The sequence below is a fragment of the Prorops nasuta genome, unplaced genomic scaffold, assembly GCF_024137725.1.
Source record: "Prorops nasuta isolate Cenicafe-Biocafe unplaced genomic scaffold, Cenicafe_Pnas_1.2 PNAS00020, whole genome shotgun sequence".
Lineage (NCBI taxonomy): Eukaryota > Metazoa > Arthropoda > Insecta > Hymenoptera > Bethylidae > Prorops > Prorops nasuta.
In genome coordinates this window covers 2,223,587-2,245,377 of record NW_027116817.1, presented here as the reverse complement: position 1 = coordinate 2,245,377, position 21,791 = coordinate 2,223,587, and the positions used below count along the sequence as shown (strand labels likewise).

The window sequence follows — 21,791 nt, the reverse complement described above, 5'->3', positions numbered from 1 at the left end:
GTCGATCGGATTACCGAATATTCACGAGGATCCGCGGTATCATGCGATCCTCTTCTCTTAACTCGTCTCTCTTCCTTTCTGTCGGCAGGCGGAAGTTCCGTCCTGAACGACTCCAAATATTTTCGTTGGTGGTAGCATGAGCGATAGATGTGGGTTGAGACTGTCAGGGAGCTGATCCTGGTTGTGGGTGCCCAAAGAGTAGAGGATTACTAACTCCTTATGATTTCATTATTCCTCGTATCTGGAGGACCCTAGTTGAGCTCAGATATAGTGAGCATGAGATAGCGACATCTAGCGTTCCCTTTCGATCCCAGTCTCATCGGGTGGAGGGTTGACAACGATGGTTGGTTCTGCAAGCGAGAGGGCGAAGCTGCGGGGTCCCATTTCTGAGGCTCTGGATGGTGGTGTGGTCCTCCCTAGAGGTGGCCAGGGGGTAGAAGAGCGGAGAAGCAGAGCCCCCCCCCCTTAGGGTGACACGCCGTACAAGCAATTACCGATTAGAGAGTAAGCTATATGCGAAAATGAAGCCGAAAAGCGCAATGCCCTATAGGGTTGAATATTACCGTTCGGTATCGGTATAAAAAAAATAAATAAACGGAGAAATGAGATCTCTAACCTGGGTTGGTGGCGGGGTTCCGCAGCGATCCTGGAGTCTCTCCTGACCTTGGCTGTAAAGTCTCAAGCTAACATACTGGTAAAAGTGCTTACTCGTCGGTTTATATTATAATTTTTAAAATAGTCAAACTCGAGGGTGCCCGAGAGGGGACGAGGAGTTCCAATAATTATGTTTGTGACGATACCCAACCGCGTAGGATTGGCCACGTCACAATATGATACATATTTTGTTACTCCTATTTGTTTGTGAAATTCATTTGTTCTAAAATCTTAATTTATTTTTTTACTAGATATATATTATATCATTTTCAAAGAATTGATATGTCTTTCTATCAATCCTAACAACATCATAATAGATGTAGTGAAATAAGTATTCTATATTCAAAATGGATATCTATGCGTGTAGTGGGAAAACTATTTGAAGCTGAAAACAAGATGAACTCAGCAGTATACAAATACTTTTTAAAGAACTTTATTTTCACAAGTATTATGAGAACATATCTCGCAGAAAACATGCCAAATTTTAATAGTATCATTCAAATGTCCATTTTACAAATTAAACAAGATAATGGTTTAACAATCATTTCAACTATTACAAAAATAATTGCAGATCAGCAGTATTATCAGATCTGTCTGTATGTATAAATGATTAGAAAATTAATGTTATATGTTATAGACTAGAAGAAAATAGTGCAACGGAGCCACATAAATGTCACACAAGATGTGGAAGGATGTGGTGGATCAATAAAACATTAGCAGAAACCCTATGCAACTTGTCTTACATTGATCGAATAATAAACATCATTGCAACAAACAGTTATGCCCTACAAATATAAAATTGTAGTAAGTAGTGTAGCCATGCCGATACTGGAACAGTGGCGAAGGGGGTGCGGCGCGCGGGGGTCCCCGTCGCGAGGCGGGAGGTGTCCCCACTCCTCTGACGTCATGCCCCCCCCCCCCACTTTTTTAATTGCTTCACGAACGTGTCACAATTTTGATATAGGTTTAGGGACTGCATTGACCCCCACCACTTATGAGTTCCCCCACTCTGATGACGTCAGGGCATATTTTTTTTTTTTAATTGCTTTAGGAACTGCTGTAATTTTTAATAAGTTTAGGAACTACATTCAACCCACCAGTATGATTAGATATAGATGTTTTTAATTTTAAATGTATTGGTACGCTCCGATGTATTCGAACGTTTCTCAATACATGCGCATGAGCTCGCCATTGGTACTTTCCGATGAAATTCGGACGTGACGAGTCCCCCTCACCTACATTCATGTTTTAAATATTTTTGTCCACGATAGTTTTTGGTAACCGGACATTTCGCCTAAAAAATTTGTCGTGTAGAGTATACTGTCTACGTAATGTTATGAAAGTGACTAAGTTTGCGCAGCTCTCGAGCGCCTCTAGTGGAATATAATGTAAATAAAATTCACAATCCGGCAACGTTGGCCAGAACTGTCAGATTACAGGTTGTTATTGTTTTGGTGATTCTAATTATCAGGTTAGTAATAATTATGTAATAAATTTTTTAAATTTAAAAGAAAACGATGCTTTGTGTAAATTGTTTGTTGCAGGTTACTTATAAACTCATATTTCCCCACTAGATTGATGTGCATAATTAAGAAGAAGTAACATTGGGTTGTTTTGCTGTCATATTTCATGTGTATGTTAAATATTGAAAAATACTCTCTGATTGTGTATAAATAAGGTAAAAATAGAAATATGCAAAATAGCACGATTATTGACAACAAGAATTGCGATATTTTGCTTATCAAGAGTCTTCAATAATAATATTCTCCTGAAAAGTATATAGTGGATATATCGAGCACTAGAACTTGATTTAATATGTCTGAAGGTAAATGATCTTGCATATTATTCAATGTATTTATAATTTTAAATGGTTTAATTATTATAATAACTGCTTTTAATGCAGATGCCATTATTGCAAATAGTGATATGCTATTAGTAGCGAAGAAAGGTTTGGGAGAATGCTAAGAAAGTGGATAATTTGACTGAAGTGCTTGAATAACTGAAAAAAGAATTTGAAAACTTCAAATAATAGAGGATGCGTGATTAATAGGCATAACATAAGCTGAAGAGAGCATACTCTTAATAACAGTTTCAATCGGTAAGCCAGAAATAGTTTTTTATCCTTATAAATCCATTTCCTTAGTATACCCGTATAAAACATTTGTTTAAATTCATAAATTGTTTTTTTCAGTTATAACTATAATACCACAATTTGTCAAGATACATAAAAATATGAGAAATGATAATTTGATAGCATCTTACCTTACTTAATGAAGAGATGAAGTCACCAGAAATAATGAGAGTCGAAAAGTTTGGATTGCATAAAAAGGTGATCATTTTAAGTATAAGCCTAATTATTACATGAATAATTTTATTGGATTTTAATTTTGCGACACTATATAGATTAGTTCTTTGTGAAAATTATTGAAGCATTTTAAAAATCTTGAAGAGTTTACGAAAGGTTTCCTTTCACTGTCATTAAGAGCTATTTAAAATTTTGTGCCGCAGGAGTTTCTATATGCTATTTGAGAGGAAAAGTGCAGTATTCAATCCGAGTCCTGTTTTATTGTGGTTTAGACCATAAATTACATTACATTTACTCGCATATTTTATGCAACTTAAAGATATAGCTTTTGAAATTTATAAGTGTCAGATTATTAATAAAATTATTCATTATATTAAGTATTTGCTATTGTAAAAGAAATGAATGCTTTATGTGTAACGTATCTGCAATAGTTTGATGTTATACACACTCACTGGAGCAAAAGAGGATGAAGCGAATAAACACAGTTAACATAATATTGCAGCGAAGCATTATATCATTTCATTTACACATGTGTGTTAAATATTAAAATGGTGATCCATTCTTTTTATTTAGATAAACGTTAAGAATACAAGGATGCAATTGACATAACTGTGAACAACAAGGATTAAACAATTTTGCTGCATACTGCATATGTATATTTGCTGAAAACATGCTGAAAATTAGGAGTTAGGTGTATCAGCAATACAATAAGCTCATTGAAATATATTTGAATAAGGTAATGATCTTTCATATTATATACTTAACATCTATAAAATTTAAGAAAATGTAATAATTATTATGATAACAATTTTTTTAATGCAGCTGTTATAAATAAAACCAGTTTTAAATTATTGCTGACAAAGTGTTTTAGAAGGCTGCGAAGAAACTTTAAATGTATATATCATCTAACAAAGAGACCTCAGCTCACAGAAAGGGTACAGTTATGAATTTTCATTTATTTCCTGATATGGGTTTCATTGACTTTTGAAATCTTGGAAAGAGCATATTATTAAGAATATTGTCCAGCTGTAAGGCAAAAACTGCTTCATATCTTATTAGTAAGCTGATATATTCTCTAAATATCTCATTATAAATCACTTGTATTAATTTATCAATATATTATATTAAAGTTGCAAAAATTATAATTACAGAATTGGATCAAGAATAACATATATACGAAGATGGAATATGTATTTTGACAGCAGACTTACTTGGCTTCATTGAGGGTACCCATAGCAATATATTGAGATAGTTCATTAACAAAGAAGTTCATTATAAACTATAAAAGCACGCGAGTACAACAAATTCTTGTCGATTAAATATATTATTGATGACAGTGAAAATTAGCTCTTTCTGTAACTTTCAGTGTTTTGGGCAATGTCTTTCAACTCTTGTAAACCCTAACAAAGAACTCATTGTTACTGTTATAAAAACAGTACTTCAAATATTCTCCAAAAGAGTTTTCCGTGCTAAAATAGAATAAGCAGAATTCATCGTTGTGAATAACTGAAAGTTTTTGATAAATAACTATTCAATGGGAAAAATTTATTATAGGAGTGGAAAGAAAAGTACAAAAAATAACTGTAAATAATGTATTACTTTATATTTATGCCTTATATCACAAATACAGTACGTAGAAGTAAGGTAAAAGAGCGACTATAATATCATTAATTTAATTTTTTATTTAAATTTTTATAATATGTAACTTTTAAGGTTTAATATAAACAATACATGCATAATATGTTTATAATTATGATCTTATTATATATTTTCCATTTCTGAAACTCCTGCTTCCCTTGTTCTAATTTCTTCGTCCTTTTTTAAAGAATATAATATATGTAATTAGATGATTTCTTTACAAGAATGTACACCCATTAATTATAAATACAATATATATACGAGTTTAAGCATGATATACCGTTTTACCCTTTTATAATGAGTAGAAGAGTGGATTATTCGATGAGGTCGATTGAAGGCCTCTTATGTATATTAATATAAATTACCCTAAACTCTTTATCGGATGATTGTATAATTTTTACTTTTGATTCGAATCGAAAACACTTTATTCCACAGTTAACTAGTTGACTGTGTATACATATAATCATGATTGATCTGTCATATGTATACGCTGAAATATTCTTGCATCTAGTCTCTGCAATTTTTTACATTGTATTGTTTTTTATCATTTCATTCATCCGTTCACTAGATTTTTCATTTTCAAGTTACAAATAAATAAGCGACTATGTACTTCTCTACACGTGCGTTTAAATTGTCATGCATTGTATATCATCACTTCAGCCAAACCAGCACCATTTAATATTTAGTTTTTATTTGAAAAATCTATCAACAACTAAATGAAATGGTTATTTTTCAATATAATTTGTCGGAAAGCCCTTGAGATCAGTTTCCAAAGTATTGTATAATATATAAAGGGATTTTTTTCGTTTTGTAAATTAGTGATTCCGAGTTATTGTAGGAATACATTTTTTTATTTAAACTAAAACTTAATAATACTTAATCTCTCTTTAAGGCGTATATGTCTGCTATATAGGAATTTCTTCGACTAGATCAAATTATCCACTTTTCTATACATATCAGATATAAGATATAACGCCTTTTGTCTAGTGTATATCTTATACATCAGATATCCTTTACTGTGAATAACGTAAATCTTGCACCTTTTATTTATAATACTTACATGAATTAGCTTATCAATTTTTTTCATGAATTTCTTATTAAAACTGGCTAAAGAAGTTAGGAAATCGAGAATAATTTCTGCTTCATTATCTTTTGTAACATGTTTAAATGCGTTTTTATATAACTCTATTAAATTTTTTTCATAATTTTTCGCATCATTTCTGCGTCTATTGACATTTTTATAATGCGTGTTCTCAATAGTGTACATAAATATTATGCCAGTTAATTTGTCTGTAAAAGATAATGATTAAAAGAATTTAATTGGTTTTAAGCACATTTTAAAACCACATGTTTTTGGTGATGAATGACTAGCTTCAATGAATAATATATTACTATTATGTAGCTAACACGAACATTGACTTTAGTCAAATATTTTACTTTCCAATTTAATGGCAATAATAAGGAATATATTATTCAATGTATCAGTATGTGTTCCATAAGTAACTAATTTACTCTGTCAAAAAATTGAAAAGACAAAAATAATATTCGTGCTAGCCATATAATTTATTCATACCTATAAACTTAAAGATATCTGGGTGAGATCCCATATCTTTTTTAAGTGCCCTATGATATCGTTCGATATTATTATTGGTTCTGTCGTCTGTGTTAAATACAGAAAGGGGTTTAAGATCTACTCGTTTCATCCAATAATTTTTAAAATAATTTAATAATTTTTCAAATCTTTCTGACATTTCGTCTGTTATTTCTGCGATAACTATCTGTAATGCCTGTTCAATTAAAAATGTCGGAAGTAGTGGCAAGTTATACAGATTTCTCATGATGAGTACAATTTTCATTTTATCCATTGGTAAAAGTTTTGAAAAATTGCTGAAAACTTTATATTTTTTTGCTCGCTTTCTAACATTCTGAAAGAAGTCTTAGTTAATTGCACAGCAATTGTCTTCAACTAGCCATATTTAATTGTAAGAACAGCCAATTCGTTTGCCGATATGCAATTATCGAAATAATGATATACAAAATAATGAAAAATATTTGAAATATACATTGTTTGACTTAAACTAAATTGAAAGACTGAAACCGCTAATATCGCCTCGAAACGTCATTTAAATATGAAATCCTTTTTAAGTTTTTTAATTTATATAATCTTCTGTGCTATTTCACGATCTCTCAAAAATAATAAGTGATTTTATCATTTCCTCCAATTGTTCCTATAATTTGCCTTGAAATTGTACAGAGTGAGGCAAAAGTGTAAAACCGTTTTAATATCTCGAAATGTAGGGGTCTTAGAGAAAATGTTGTAAGTAATAATCTGTATTATTTTTAAATATCTACTAGATAATGTGATTCGTTTAAACTTAGATGAAGTGATGAACGAAATTTGAAGGGCTCTTAATTTTTCAAGTGAAACACCCTATTTTATTAAATAGCATATTTTTGTAGCTTATCCCAAGAGCTTTCCAAAATTTTCTACCGAGCTATTTTATCATTTTGTCATTCATTAAATATTTAAGCTTCAATTTGTGTATAGGTGTCAGTTACTGAATTAGACAGATTGTGTGTGATGCACGCACGCAGCTACGAATACACACGCATAATCCGCTCAAATATTTGATTTCAATCGATATAACCAGTGAGCTATACAGGATAAAATGATAGTTTAGTATATATAGTGTTTTGGAAAGTTCTTCAGATAAGCTACAAGAATATGCAATAAAATTTGATGTTTCCGTTTAAAAAATTCAAGCTAACTTTGATATTTACTTCATCACTCTACCTACAGTTAAACGAATTACTGCATTAATAGATTTTTAAAAATATCACAATATTATTATATACATTTTTTTACGACTTTTAGTTTTTAAGATATATAGACAAGTTCTATATTTTTGCATCAATTTATATTATACATATAGATATTGAGGCTTAGTTGAAGTAGTGAGATTGTGCTGCATACATTGATAACAGTCGTTCATTTGCTTATTTAATATGAAATTAAAATATGCATTCAATTACTTAAAAAAAAAATAAATGTATATAGTTTATTATAATGAACGTGAGATAAACTATAATATTAATGAACTAAAAAATTTATATCCGTTCAAAAACCCAATAGAACATTCATGTCATCTTCAAATAACAATTATAAAGACTAAATTAATGATATTTTCCAATACTTCTCAAAGCCTAATTATCTTTTAATTAAAAACATTTTTCATATTTTATATATTTTTTTTAATATTTGACTGAGAACAATTAATTGCTGCCTCTGTGTACTTACATAAACAAAATGGAAGTAGCAACCAACAATTTGTGCTTTCGGGAAATGATGTTTCAATGCGTTTTGCAGCCCCTTTTCATAGTCGACATGTATTTGATCGGGATTTAAGTCGACAATTTTCAATTTAGTGAATAATAACATTTTTTCATACATTTTTTGGGTTTTCTTATTTGTTATCACCCATATAAAAGGCACTGCCTATATCAATATTAAAGTTTATAATATATAGAAAATATATTATTCAGAAATGCAAGATATATCCATATTATAAACAATTTGCAACGTTTTTGCCTCTAAAAACCGATAAATACCAGCAATCTACTCCCAATTTTTAAAAAAATGTAATTTTGGAAGGTCATTTCATGTCCCATTAATATTATAAATTTATCGTTCTTGTATTTGGTCAAATTTTGTTTCAATTTATTGATAAATATGTTTAAAGTATCGTGCGTTTCTTATCAAAATTAACAACTTTGACTTTTCATGTAAAACCATTTAAAAGAAATCATTTTTCTGTTTCTAAATCATTACAACATCTAGGCGTGTTCGTTTTCAGTCACGTTACGTACTTTATCTTAAGAAATCAAAACCCACTGTTTATTTCCGATTTCAATTAAATTTTGCATAAAATATAGCGTTAGAAAGAATAATACAAAATGTTTATTATTCATTAACGAAAAAGAATTTGAAGGCTTAATAATAAATTCTCTTTATTTTATATGAATTAAGGAATAAATTCAAAATTAATTTAATACCTATATCTACACAAATAAACGTTTCAAAAAAGGTACATTACACCATAACATATTAATATTAAAAGACTTACATATATATTGAGATGAAATAGTTTTCAGATTTATTATACATTTTGCATAAAAATTAAGAAATTTGCTTCTATCTTTCAATCTGTTCCGCTAATAAAAGATATAGAAATATGTATCTTTTCATTATTAATTGTCATAACACTAATAGTTTTTGTACATATTTAACGAAATCAGAAATTAACAATTGCGTAAGTTTCCTTTTAAACGATTATTGAAATTTAAATAGAAATTCTTACCTTATCGTTATGTTCGCTCATTAATGTTATCATTTGGAAAGCCTTTTTTATTTTTGACGTGATATCAAAGGTGCCATCCACGTAAAGATTTTTAAAAATTCCAATTAATTCTAACAATTTTTTATCAAACAATACAACGAAGGCAATATCGTTCTCTATATACTCTAAAACTGTAATTTCATGTTGACTATCCTTCACTTTAAATTTTAAATAATTGTTGAATGTCAAGTTATTCAATATCCTTTTTAAATTGTTAAATGTAACATCTACATGGGGGTACCGTTTACCTTTCCATCTTCTTACTGAACGACTGATTTTATGGAAAGGGATGATTTCTGCACCTGCGTGATTTCTGTGGAAAAAATAATATTATATATATATAATTCACTGAAGAAACAAATTTAATTGATTTTTTGTTCCGTAAGATTAGATGCTTCTACAGAAAACATCATATGCACAAACAATGGAAATTTAACTCCTGCCAAATTCACCTATAGGAATTTGTAAATCTCACATTACATTCATATTGTTGAAATAGTTCTAAAACGTGCCAGAAATCATATTAATACATAGAGATGTTTCAAGAATGTTTCTGAGAAGTATGTTAATTGAAGTTTATTTTCGCGATGATAGCCTCATAGAACCAGTCTTTAAGGAAGTCATGAAAAAGAATTTTAGATAAGAAAGTTATGGAATGTAGGGTATAAAGGTAACCGTAGCACACCCTTTTAACAATTAACTAAGTAAATCTTTCAAAGCGTCTGAACCGCGGTTGTACGTATATATACCTATCATCTATTATAGAGGATTGTATTTTCAATTCACTGCTCAAACTGAAAACAATTTTTTTTAACAGGGTGTTACATTTCTTAGACTGAATACCTTATAATATATTAGTAGATATCATTATTGCTAATTTAATAAATTTTACACAAAACTACATGTATGGAGGCTTATACATAAAGGTTTCCCGTAATTTTTTTGAAAGGAACAGCCCATTTTTTAATATATACATTCTTGTAGCTTTTTAAAAGGTTTCCAAAACACTACATATTATTAAAGCATAATTTAATTTAGTAGTTCACTAAAGATTCCAAATGGAAATTGTATGTAAGTGTGGAATAACCTGAATCAGCGTATGCGGCCGCTATGCAATTTCGATTTTTACATTCGTATTTCGCAAAAAATGGTTACTTACTTTAGACAGCACTTGTTATAAACATCCCTGGATGATGTAGAGGGCATTATATTTGAGGATTCAGCAAATTCTTTAATTTCACATTTAAATGTTTTACCTATTTTCTCATTTTGGTTAATTGTATGATTATGTTCTTTAATCAACCTAAATTCACAATTGCCATTTTTGTTGGAAATCTTCGCTCTACCAGGGCATGCATTTCTTAAAGCACATCTTAAATACCTAAGAAATGTATACATAAATTGATTTCTCTTTCAACCATATAATCCAAAAGAAAAATAGCATTTAATCCTTACGTCATGCAGGTACCGTCCTTCCTTTCATAATTTCTTATCTTGTGGTATGAAAAACCATCAGCAAATTCTTTTAAAATAGACATTTTTTTTAATTAAATCTTATTACAATACGTCTCACTGCGATTCCACAAACAATCTATGTTACTATGGTAATACTATTACATAATTAATGAAGTTTAAAAAAAAAGCTACTAATTAGAGGCTGCTAAAAAAAATAGATTAAAGTATAATGATTGATGTGTCTTTCATTCTGCAAAATAGCGGAATTCATATGACTTAAAAAAGTCATAAAGTATTCAGAAACCTCTATTTCCAAAACGAAAAACCCCTTTATATATCATACACAATACTTTGGGAAACTGCAATCTTAAGGTCTTTCCAACAAATTATATTGAAAAGAAAACCCATTTCATTCATTTGTCGATAGATAATTGGAACATAAATAAATATTAAAAGGTGCTGGTTTGGCTGAAGTGGTATACAATGCGTATTATTCTTTAAAAAAGGACGAAGAAATTAGAACAAGGGAAGCAGGAGTTTCAGAAATGGAAAATATATAATAAGATCATAATTATAAACATATTATGCATGTATTGTTTATATTAAACCTTAAAAGTTACATATTATAAAAATTTAAATAAAAAATTAAATTAATGATATTATAGTCGCTCTTTTACCTTACTTCTACGTACTGTATTTGTGATATAAGGCATAAATATAAAGTAATACATTATTTACAGTTATTTTTTGTACTTTTCTTTCCACTCCTATAATAAATTTTTCCCATTGAATAGTTATTTATCAAAAACTTTCAGTTATTCACAACGATGAATTCTGCTTATTCTATTTTAGCACGGAAAACTCTTTTGGAGAATATTTGAAGTACTGTTTTTATAACAGTAACAATGAGTTCTTTGTTAGGGTTTACAAGAGTTGAAAGACATTGCCCAAAACACTGAAAGTTACAGAAAGAGCTAATTTTCACTGTCATCAATAATATATTTAATCGACAAGAATTTGTTGTACTCGCGTGCTTTTATAGTTTATAATGAACTTCTTTGTTAATGAACTATCTCAATATATTGCTATGGGTACCCTCAATGAAGCCAAGTAAGTCTGCTGTCAAAATACATATTCCATCTTCGTATATATGTTATTCTTGATCCAATTCTGTAATTATAATTTTTGCAACTTTAATATAATATATTGATAAATTAATACAAGTGATTTATAATGAGATATTTAGAGAATATATCAGCTTACTAATAAGATATGAAGCAGTTTTTGCCTTACAGCTGGACAATATTCTTAATAATATGCTCTTTCCAAGATTTCAAAAGTCAATGAAACCCATATCAGGAAATAAATGAAAATTCATAACTGTACCCTTTCTGTGAGCTGAGGTCTCTTTGTTAGATGATATATACATTTAAAGTTTCTTCGCAGCCTTCTAAAACACTTTGTCAGCAATAATTTAAAACTGGTTTTATTTATAACAGCTGCATTAAAAAAATTGTTATCATAATAATTATTACATTTTCTTAAATTTTATAGATGTTAAGTATATAATATGAAAGATCATTACCTTATTCAAATATATTTCAATGAGCTTATTGTATTGCTGATACACCTAACTCCTAATTTTCAGCATGTTTTCAGCAAATATACATATGCAGTATGCAGCAAAATTGTTTAATCCTTGTTGTTCACAGTTATGTCAATTGCATCCTTGTATTCTTAACGTTTATCTAAATAAAAAGAATGGATCACCATTTTAATATTTAACACACATGTGTAAATGAAATGATATAATGCTTCGCTGCAATATTATGTTAACTGTGTTTATTCGCTTCATCCTCTTTTGCTCCAGTGAGTGTGTATAACATCAAACTATTGCAGATACGTTACACATAAAGCATTCATTTCTTTTACAATAGCAAATACTTAATATAATGAATAATTTTATTAATAATCTGACACTTATAAATTTCAAAAGCTATATCTTTAAGTTGCATAAAATATGCGAGTAAATGTAATGTAATTTATGGTCTAAACCACAATAAAACAGGACTCGGATTGAATACTGCACTTTTCCTCTCAAATAGCATATAGAAACTCCTGCGGCACAAAATTTTAAATAGCTCTTAATGACAGTGAAAGGAAACCTTTCGTAAACTCTTCAAGATTTTTAAAATGCTTCAATAATTTTCACAAAGAACTAATCTATATAGTGTCGCAAAATTAAAATCCAATAAAATTATTCATGTAATAATTAGGCTTATACTTAAAATGATCACCTTTTTATGCAATCCAAACTTTTCGACTCTCATTATTTCTGGTGACTTCATCTCTTCATTAAGTAAGGTAAGATGCTATCAAATTATCATTTCTCATATTTTTATGTATCTTGACAAATTGTGGTATTATAGTTATAACTGAAAAAAACAATTTATGAATTTAAACAAATGTTTTATACGGGTATACTAAGGAAATGGATTTATAAGGATAAAAAACTATTTCTGGCTTACCGATTGAAACTGTTATTAAGAGTATGCTCTCTTCAGCTTATGTTATGCCTATTAATCACGCATCCTCTATTATTTGAAGTTTTCAAATTCTTTTTTCAGTTATTCAAGCACTTCAGTCAAATTATCCACTTTCTTAGCATTCTCCCAAACCTTTCTTCGCTACTAATAGCATATCACTATTTGCAATAATGGCATCTGCATTAAAAGCAGTTATTATAATAATTAAACCATTTAAAATTATAAATACATTGAATAATATGCAAGATCATTTACCTTCAGACATATTAAATCAAGTTCTAGTGCTCGATATATCCACTATATACTTTTCAGGAGAATATTATTATTGAAGACTCTTGATAAGCAAAATATCGCAATTCTTGTTGTCAATAATCGTGCTATTTTGCATATTTCTATTTTTACCTTATTTATACACAATCAGAGAGTATTTTTCAATATTTAACATACACATGAAATATGACAGCAAAACAACCCAATGTTACTTCTTCTTAATTATGCACATCAATCTAGTGGGGAAATATGAGTTTATAAGTAACCTGCAACAAACAATTTACACAAAGCATCGTTTTCTTTTAAATTTAAAAAATTTATTACATAATTATTACTAACCTGATAATTAGAATCACCAAAACAATAACAACCTGTAATCTGACAGTTCTGGCCAACGTTGCCGGATTGTGAATTTTATTTACATTATATTCCACTAGAGGCGCTCGAGAGCTGCGCAAACTTAGTCACTTTCATAACATTACGTAGACAGTATACTCTACACGACAAATTTTTTAGGCGAAATGTCCGGTTACCTAGTTTTTCTCCTGTAGAGAGAGAGAGAGAGAGAGAATAGCGGTCTCGGATGTGCTATTCGGCTGAGCACAGCGTTTCGCGCTCACTGTGATCAAGCTCATCGTCCTCATCACATCTCAAGACCCCGTCTATCCCCTCTAAGACTCCACTACTTGGTTTCTTGTACTACTACTACTACTACTACTAATGCTGCTAGTACTAAGGTGAACCCCTTCCCCTATGTAAGGTTAGTGGAGAGGAAGAAAAATAATACACACACACACATTTTTATTAAAATGATTTTAATTTTTAAAATAATAATAAAATACAAATAATAATAATAATATAAAATATAGGGTTATCAACATTTCACAAGTGAAGGCATGCAATCGCTGCAGCATTCTCCCATTATATTATAACCGGACGGACACGCTCACACAAAGACACACAGGCACAACCTTGGGTAACTAGGAGGAGGAGGCTGCAGGGTAGACATCAACAGCATCTATAATTAAAGAGAGAAAATTATTTTTTTAAATATATGTATGTGTGTGTGTGTGGGGGGGGTGTCCAACTCTTACCGTTTAGATATTAAAAAATCTGTTGATGAACTCCTTGCTACGCGTAGGAGGTCATCCATCCCCATCCTCGGGATCCTCATGCTGGAGATTGTGTGATCCCCAACACTCATCCTGCATTCAGCGGATCCCGAAGAAGTCGAAATCCTCCTGGTAGGATGCTTCTCGGAGGATTTCTTCTTCCCAGTCTTCCTGCAGTTGACGTCTACCCTCACGCATGAAGCGGGTATACTCTATTAAACAGAAAAAAATATTAATAATATTATTCACCTCACTCTTTTCTACTCACGAAATATAATAATATTAATGAACTTACCTCCAGCAAGACCTCCAGGACCAGGTCTCCGCCTCTCCTCCCAGTCCTCCCATGGTTCCTCCGGAAGTATTAGGGGAGGCCTTTCCCCTATTACTTCTTCCCAATTCACTTTTAATTCAATGTACATGATGTGTACTGCAGACACTCTGAAGAACTAATGAGACTTTTCAGTAGCATCCCAGTTCCTACAGCGGTAAAGTCTCTCTCTGACTTGAATTAAGATTAAGTTTCTTCCAGGGAAAAAATACCATCCTTTCTTCTAACTCTTCTAGAAGCACAAATGTCTTACTAAGCAATGGAACGAAAATCATCGTGAGAATGAACGTAATAGAGATTCAAGATAGAAATGTGATGGTGAAGAATTTTGTACGAATTTTTAGGGAAAAAATAAATATTATACATTTATAATTCATTTCAAAATAATATAATTATATAATAATAATAATATAATATGATATAGTAAAACTTATCGCAGCTCGATCAAAATAAGTCTATCTACGCGTGAGGAAAAAAAAGGATAATTGGAACAGCATCTGTGAACAAAAAATATTTATTATTATTTTCACAATTTAATTAATTAATTAAATAATATTATAAGAGTCTAAACTTGTAACAATTCTTACCAGTTACCATAGATCATTTTCACATTCTATGGTATTATGACCATAATCTTCACAATTGCTGCACCAGAGATGAAACGGGAGATTGCTCATGCGAGGTCCCGAGGCAATCCCTACCGGTAGGCGGCGCTGGTGTTGGCAAACGCGTGTCTCAGGTCCATCTAACCCCTAACGCCATCTATCGGAAGAGACCACGAAGCACGAGCGTTAAGCTTAGAATAGGGTAAAACATATATGCATTGTTGCCAGAAAGCGGAATAAAGAGAGAGCGGAGATATTTTCTCGGACCTCTCTGTCTTTCTCGCTGTTAGCTTCTAGCAGAAGAGTCGAGGCAAAATCTTTCCGTTTCGCTTTGCCGAAAATCTACCAATATTCGATGTCATTTATATTTGCAGGCCAATGCCTTTATACATGATTTTTTCAGCATATTTATTTATCAGCATTGACTTATTTAAATCAATAATAAATTAAGGAAATGCGTATTTGATATATAATAATTATTTTAACTATAATTTCATCGTTATATTTCGCCTATTTCCGTAAAATCTGCATTTCTTTAGTTTATTATTGATTATTGTAAGTCAATGGCAATTTAAAAAAATTTAATCTTAAAAAAAAAAGAAAAGTACCGATCAGGAATCGAACCCGGACCCACGAATCGCCACGCGATTACCTTACCTCTTAGACCACGAGGCTTCTTCAGTGCACCGTAAACAGATAGTCTTTTTAAGGGCTTGAAATCTTCTATTGAACCATATAAATAAACGAAGAACCGACATCTTTATTCATTATTATTCTATCATAATGGTACACAAATTAAAGAATAATTATATAATGTAGATTTTCAAAAGCTTTTCCAATAACCAAGAACGGAAACTGCGAGCGTTGATTATTTATCTTCGTTCTTGGCTATTGGAAAAGCTTTTGAAAACTATTCAAAATATAATTATTCCTTAATTTGTGTACCATTATGACAGAATAATAATGAATAAAGCTGTCGGTTGCTCGTTTATTTATATGGTTTAAAAGAAGATTTCAAGCCCTTAAAAAGACTATCTGTTTACGGTGCACTGAAGAAGCCTCGTGGTCTAGGTGGTAAGGTAATAGCGTGGCGATTTGTGGGTCCGGGTTCGATTCCTGAACGGTACTTTTCTTTTTTTTTTTAAGATTAAATTTTTTTTAATGGCCATTGACTTACAATAATCAATAATAAACTAAAGAATTTCAGATTTTACGGAAATAAGCGAAATATAACGATGAAATTATAGTTAAAATAATTATTATATATCAAATACGCATTTCCTTAATTTATTATTGATTTAAATAAATCAATGCTGATAAATAAATATGCTGAAAAAATCATGTATAAAGGCATTGGCCTGCAAATATAAATGACATCGAATATTGGTAGATTTTCGGCAAAGCGAAACGGAAAGATTTTGCCTCGACTCTTCTGCTAGAAGCTAACAGCGAGAAAGACAGAGAGGTCCGAGAAAATATCTCCGCTCTCTCTTTATTCCGCTTTCTGGCAACAATGCATATATGTTTTACCCTATTCTAAGCTTAACGCTCGTGCTTCGTGGTCTCTTCCGATAGATGGCGTTAGGGGTTAGATGGACCTGAGACACGCGTTTGCCAACACCAGCGCCGCCTACCGGTAGGGATTGCCTCGGGACCTCGCATGAGCAATCTCCCGTTTCATCTCTGGCTGCACCAATTCGGAGCAGGGCAAGTTATGGCCAGATGTCCATAATCACTGCATCTTCGACACCAACAGAATGGTGTCAAATCTACAACAGACTCTGTTTGTGTAGCCGCGGTTCGTGTCTATACAGAAAATAAAAAAAATATTACTCTCTATTTTTTCAATTGAAATAATAATAATAATAATTTACTTACAGTTTGTGGAGATTCCTGATGTATGTGCATCACCTCCTCCTCCTCTTCATCCTCTTCTATATCCGTATCCTCCAATAACAGATTAATCCTCGCTTCCATCTCTAAGTCTCTCCTGACCTCGGAAAGCAGCTGATAAACGTCATTATTTTCCGGATCATCATCAGCAACCTCATCGAACAGGATATCCGAATCACTGTCACTCACTAAATCAATGACCGGAATATCATTCTCCTCAGTATCCATTCGGTTGATGTTGTTGCTGTTGTTTGGAACACCCATTACAATTTCTTTTTTACTAAATCACTGACAACAGACTGTATTGAGTGAACTTGGTAGACTGAGAATTAGATTTAAAAGATTATCACGTTTTCTCCAACTCAAGTAAAAGAATTGCTGTTTCAACAGAACATGCAAAGAAGACGTATTATCTTTTTTCTCTTTCTACTCTTGATAGAGTTACATGAAGATCTTTCAAATATAACACACATTTTATTTTTCGAGGTAAAATGAGTTTATTATCAAGGTTGTGATGATACATTGTATGAGCTCTGTAGAAATTGCATACGATCGCTAAAAATCAGAAGTCTGGAGAAAATTGAGATGTGCATACATCGCTATGTCTTATTTACATGAAGATCTTTTCAATATGACACGTGGATTTTATATCTTGAGGTAAAATAATATATTTTCATCAAGGTTGCGATGATACAGTATTTTGTACATAATCAGCAAATTTCAGAAATGTAGAGAAAATTGAGATCTGTACACATCTCTAATATAAAATTTCATACATATATACATCAGTTTATATAATTGATATGTGCATATACTTATTCCTCCTCCCCACCTTAAAAATTTTTGTTTATATATAAATCGATCAGAGGAGCATCAAACCATTTTAATAAGATCAGTGTGAAAGGATGGCTCCTATCTTTGTAGATTTTCAAGGGTTTAGATTGGCTGACAAATCTTTCATAGTGAAAGAATTTGAAGCTGTACGAAAGAAAGAAGTGCAACATATCCTATTTTCTCCACCATTCCAGCACGCTTGGCTTAATGATTGGGAGAGAAAGCAATCAGAGTAAGTGAAATTTGTTAATATTATAATGATTGATTGATTTTTATCTAATAAAATACATTTTATAGTTGGCTGTATTTAAATTACCATGGTCTACAGTGGACGGATGGTTATTCACCCTATTATAAACATAAACAAGTAATTAAAAAATATCTAACGTCTTATGAGGACGAGGAAGACAAGATTTTTGTGAAAGGTCTGGAAAAAATGAAATGGTTCAAAAAAATATCTGATTTAGATATTAATAATGCAGATGAATATAATTAGGGCGAATTTAAATTAAAAAATAGTATGTATGAATCACAGTTACCTGTTTGCATGAATCATGATCGTATATGTGCAATGAGAAATGTGTATTACATGCAGTTTATGTATGATAAATTTTATAAATAAAAAATAAAAATTGATTAAAAAACTTTATTTATATCACATATAAATATTTTTCTACTATAAATCAGTTTAGATGAATTTGTAATAAATTATTTTCTATCACTTGCATAAAAAATGAAGACTAAGCATATATCAGGTTTCATTCTCATTACATCTCATTTATATAAAAACGTGTACGTTCGAAAATAAATTTTCATTCTCATTTAATACTTTGTTACAAGATAGTTATCCAACATTCTTATGCTTATCCATTTTAAAACTTTTTTTTGTTCGGAAATTATCGAAGTTCAAAATGAATAACACTGTTCAAAAGAAGTTAAGTTTGGTGAAAACTGAGAGTGATTATCGTGCGTGGATTATCGAGTGCCGTGATCGTATTCAGGAATTGAGAAATGTTAAACAGAATACACTTCCTGCTACGCGACAAAAGCATTTCACCGAAATCGCACGTATCAAGTGTCTCCTCCACCGAGCAGCAAGGGATAAAAGTTCAATAAAATTCGGTGGTGGTGGTAACAATGTTGCGGATAACGATGAACTTATTTGGGAGAATCTTGATTCAGCATTTAAAAACCGAATATGTAGCGGTATGGTAGTTAACAGTAATTATATTGATCCACGCGAGTTTTTAATTGTATTAAGGTAAACTGTTCATTTAACGGACAATTTGTATGCAAAGACAATAGTGATGAAAAGCATATTAGTACGAAGAATAGTACCTTATATAAGACTGATAACTTTAGTGAATGGTACAAGTCTAATGTCGTACAAGTAATTTTGCATAGACTTAGTGAATTCCAAGAACGTGATAGTGGATGGGCATTGGAGAAAATTTACAGTCTAATTGTAAACATGAACCATTAAAACCCCCTGCAAGCAGGGTGTCAAATTCAGCTATCATCTTCTATCATGTGCAAAAAAGCTGTGATAAATGTAAAAACAAGTGATAATGCTTGTTTTGCATGGTCTGTGACTGCATCGTTGTATCCCGCACAACTACCTGCTGTGGTCAGTCGATCATCCTCTTATCCTGATTTTCGATCTGTTTTAAAGGTTGGAAGCATAACGTTTCCCACCACTTTAAATCAGATACCGAAATTTGAAGTTGATAATGATGTTTCGGTCAATACCTTCACCTTGGAGGAGCAGGATGATCATCAGGGGAGAGGAAGAATAAACGTCGCACCTCTACAATTAACTAAGAAAAAGAGAGATCGACATGTCAACCTTTTAATGATCACAGATGAAGAGGGGACTGCACATTTCATGTGTATAACACGCCTCTCCAGATTATTACATTCACAGCTTACGAAGAGAGGACACGTTCACCATATTTGTGATCGGTATATAATGATTGAACTACCAAATATTAGCACAATTATTTTACTACCAATATTAAAGTACAGTTATTTTAATATATTCTAATATTTTTTTTTAGGTGTCTACACTATTTTCACACAGTGGAGAAGTTAAAGTTGCACGAGCATGATTGTGAGCAACTCAATGATAACCTGCGTGTTGTACTACCTAGCGAAGGTGAAGACCGTTGGCTATCATTTAAGAACGTTAAGAATTGTGAACGAGTGCCGTTTGTCATATATGCAGACCTAGAGTGTATATTGGAGAAGACTGGCCAATCTGATGATAACAGTAATAGTAATAGTTATCAAAAACATGTACCATTTACTGTAGGGTATTATATAAAAAGTTCTCGTGATTCATCGTTCTCAAGTTACAATTCATATCGAGGTACTGACTGCATCGAGTGGTTTGTACGTGAACTTGAGAGTGTTGCACAAAATGTAAGCGATAGGTTAAAGACCGTAGTACCTATGTCAATCCTTAGTGTCAGCGGAAGCTTGAGGCATTATAGTGACCCCAACTGTCATATATGCAAAAAGCCGTTTCTTCCAAATCAACTTCGAATTCGCGATCACGATCACTTAACGGGTAAATACAGAGGACCGGCACATAATAATTGCAATTTAAACTTTAAAGACTCGCATGTTATTCCAATAATTTTCCATAATTTGTCCGGCTACGATTCACATTTTATTTTCGAAGCGATCGGGAATTTGTTGGAGGGATCAGTACATCTGCTACCTGTACATAAGGAAAAATACATTTCATTTAGTAAATTTCTTCGTCATTATAATATTTATCTGAGATTTATCGATTCATTTAAATTTATGGCATCAAGTTTAGATAAACTGAGCTCATATTTGGAGGAATCTCAGCTAAAAAACTTAGTTTCACAGTTTCCTGATTTAACGGAAGAACAATATAGCATGCTTACAAGGAAAGGTATTTTTCCTTACGATTACATAGATAGTATAAGTCATTTGGAGGAAACAACTTTACCACCACGAGAGTTGTTTTACAACAGATTGTCTGATAGTCATATAACTGAAGAAGCATATAATCATGCTAAAGATGTATGGACCAAATTCAAAATCCGAACACTTGGGGAGTACAGTGATTTATATTTAAAAACTGATGTTTTATTGTTGGCAGACATTTTCGAGAATTTCCGTGATAGCTGTATGGTAAATTATAATTTGGATCCTGCTCATTATTATACGCTTCCAGGCTTCACCTGGGATGCGATGCTTAAGCATACAGGAATTAAACTGGAGCTTTTCACAGATGTAGATATGTTACTTTTTATTGAACGTGGTATACGCGGTGGTTTGAGCTAGTGTTCCCATCGCTATGAAAAAGCCAACAATCGATGCATGCAGGATTTTGATCCAGCTGAACCAAGCAAATATTAAATGTACTACGATGTAAATAATTTGTATGGTTGGGCAATGTGTCAACCTCTACCTACACACGGATTCCGATGGATCGAAAATGTTGATAATTTTGATATTACTAGTGTAGCTAAAGATTCCTCCGTAGGTTACATTTTAGAGGTTGACTTGGAATATCCACGTGAGCTACACGACAAACATTCCGACCTACCGTTCTGTCCGGTGCGTAAAAAAGCCGCCAGGTTCACGTCAGGAGAAACTGCTTGCAACTCTAAACGATAAGATACGTTACGTTATACACTATCGTGTATTACAGCAATGTATACGTAACGGTATTAGATTAACGCGAATACACAGAGGTTTAGAGTTTCAGCAGTCC

General features: G+C 31.7%; 1 protein-coding gene and 2 long non-coding RNA genes across 3 annotated transcripts; 2 read left to right on the top strand and 1 right to left on the bottom strand.

Moving 5' to 3' along the window:
* Nucleotides 1–2,103: 2,103 nt before the first annotated feature.
* LOC136780774 (uncharacterized) lies at nucleotides 2,104–3,668 on the top strand. Its single transcript, XR_010823825.1, has 4 exons — nucleotides 2,104–2,479; nucleotides 2,558–2,752; nucleotides 2,846–2,983; nucleotides 3,533–3,668. It is a non-coding gene; the product is annotated as an uncharacterized lncRNA (long non-coding RNA).
* An 8,393-nt stretch (nucleotides 3,669–12,061) lies between these two features.
* LOC136780775 (uncharacterized) lies at nucleotides 12,062–13,626 on the bottom strand. Its single transcript, XR_010823826.1, has 4 exons — nucleotides 13,251–13,626; nucleotides 12,978–13,172; nucleotides 12,747–12,884; nucleotides 12,062–12,197 (listed from the first exon to the last, which is right to left on the bottom strand). It is a non-coding gene; the product is annotated as an uncharacterized lncRNA (long non-coding RNA).
* A 5,325-nt stretch (nucleotides 13,627–18,951) lies between these two features.
* On the top strand, nucleotides 18,952–21,358 carry LOC136780818 (uncharacterized). Its single transcript, XM_066739363.1, has 5 exons — nucleotides 18,952–19,261; nucleotides 19,339–19,497; nucleotides 19,540–19,667; nucleotides 19,713–20,002; nucleotides 20,098–21,358. Exons 1-5 carry the CDS (start codon nucleotides 18,952–18,954, stop codon nucleotides 21,356–21,358), a joined length of 2,148 nt encoding a protein of 715 aa, XP_066595460.1.
* Nucleotides 21,359–21,791: the final 433 nt, after the last annotated feature.

What these genes read in the sequence shown, in the direction of transcription:
- LOC136780818 (XM_066739363.1), top strand. Translation starts at nt 18,952, where the DNA reads ATGAATAACACTGTTCAAAAGAAGTTAAGTTTGGTGAAAACTGAGAGT. An exon ending in GGCATTGGAGAAAATTTACA is followed by an intron (nt 19,498 to 19,539) that starts GTCTAATTGTAA and finishes CCCTGCAAGCAG; the next exon opens with GGTGTCAAATTCAGCTATCA. An exon ending in GTTCACCATATTTGTGATCG is followed by an intron (nt 20,003 to 20,097) that starts GTATATAATGAT and finishes ATTTTTTTTTAG; the next exon opens with GTGTCTACACTATTTTCACA.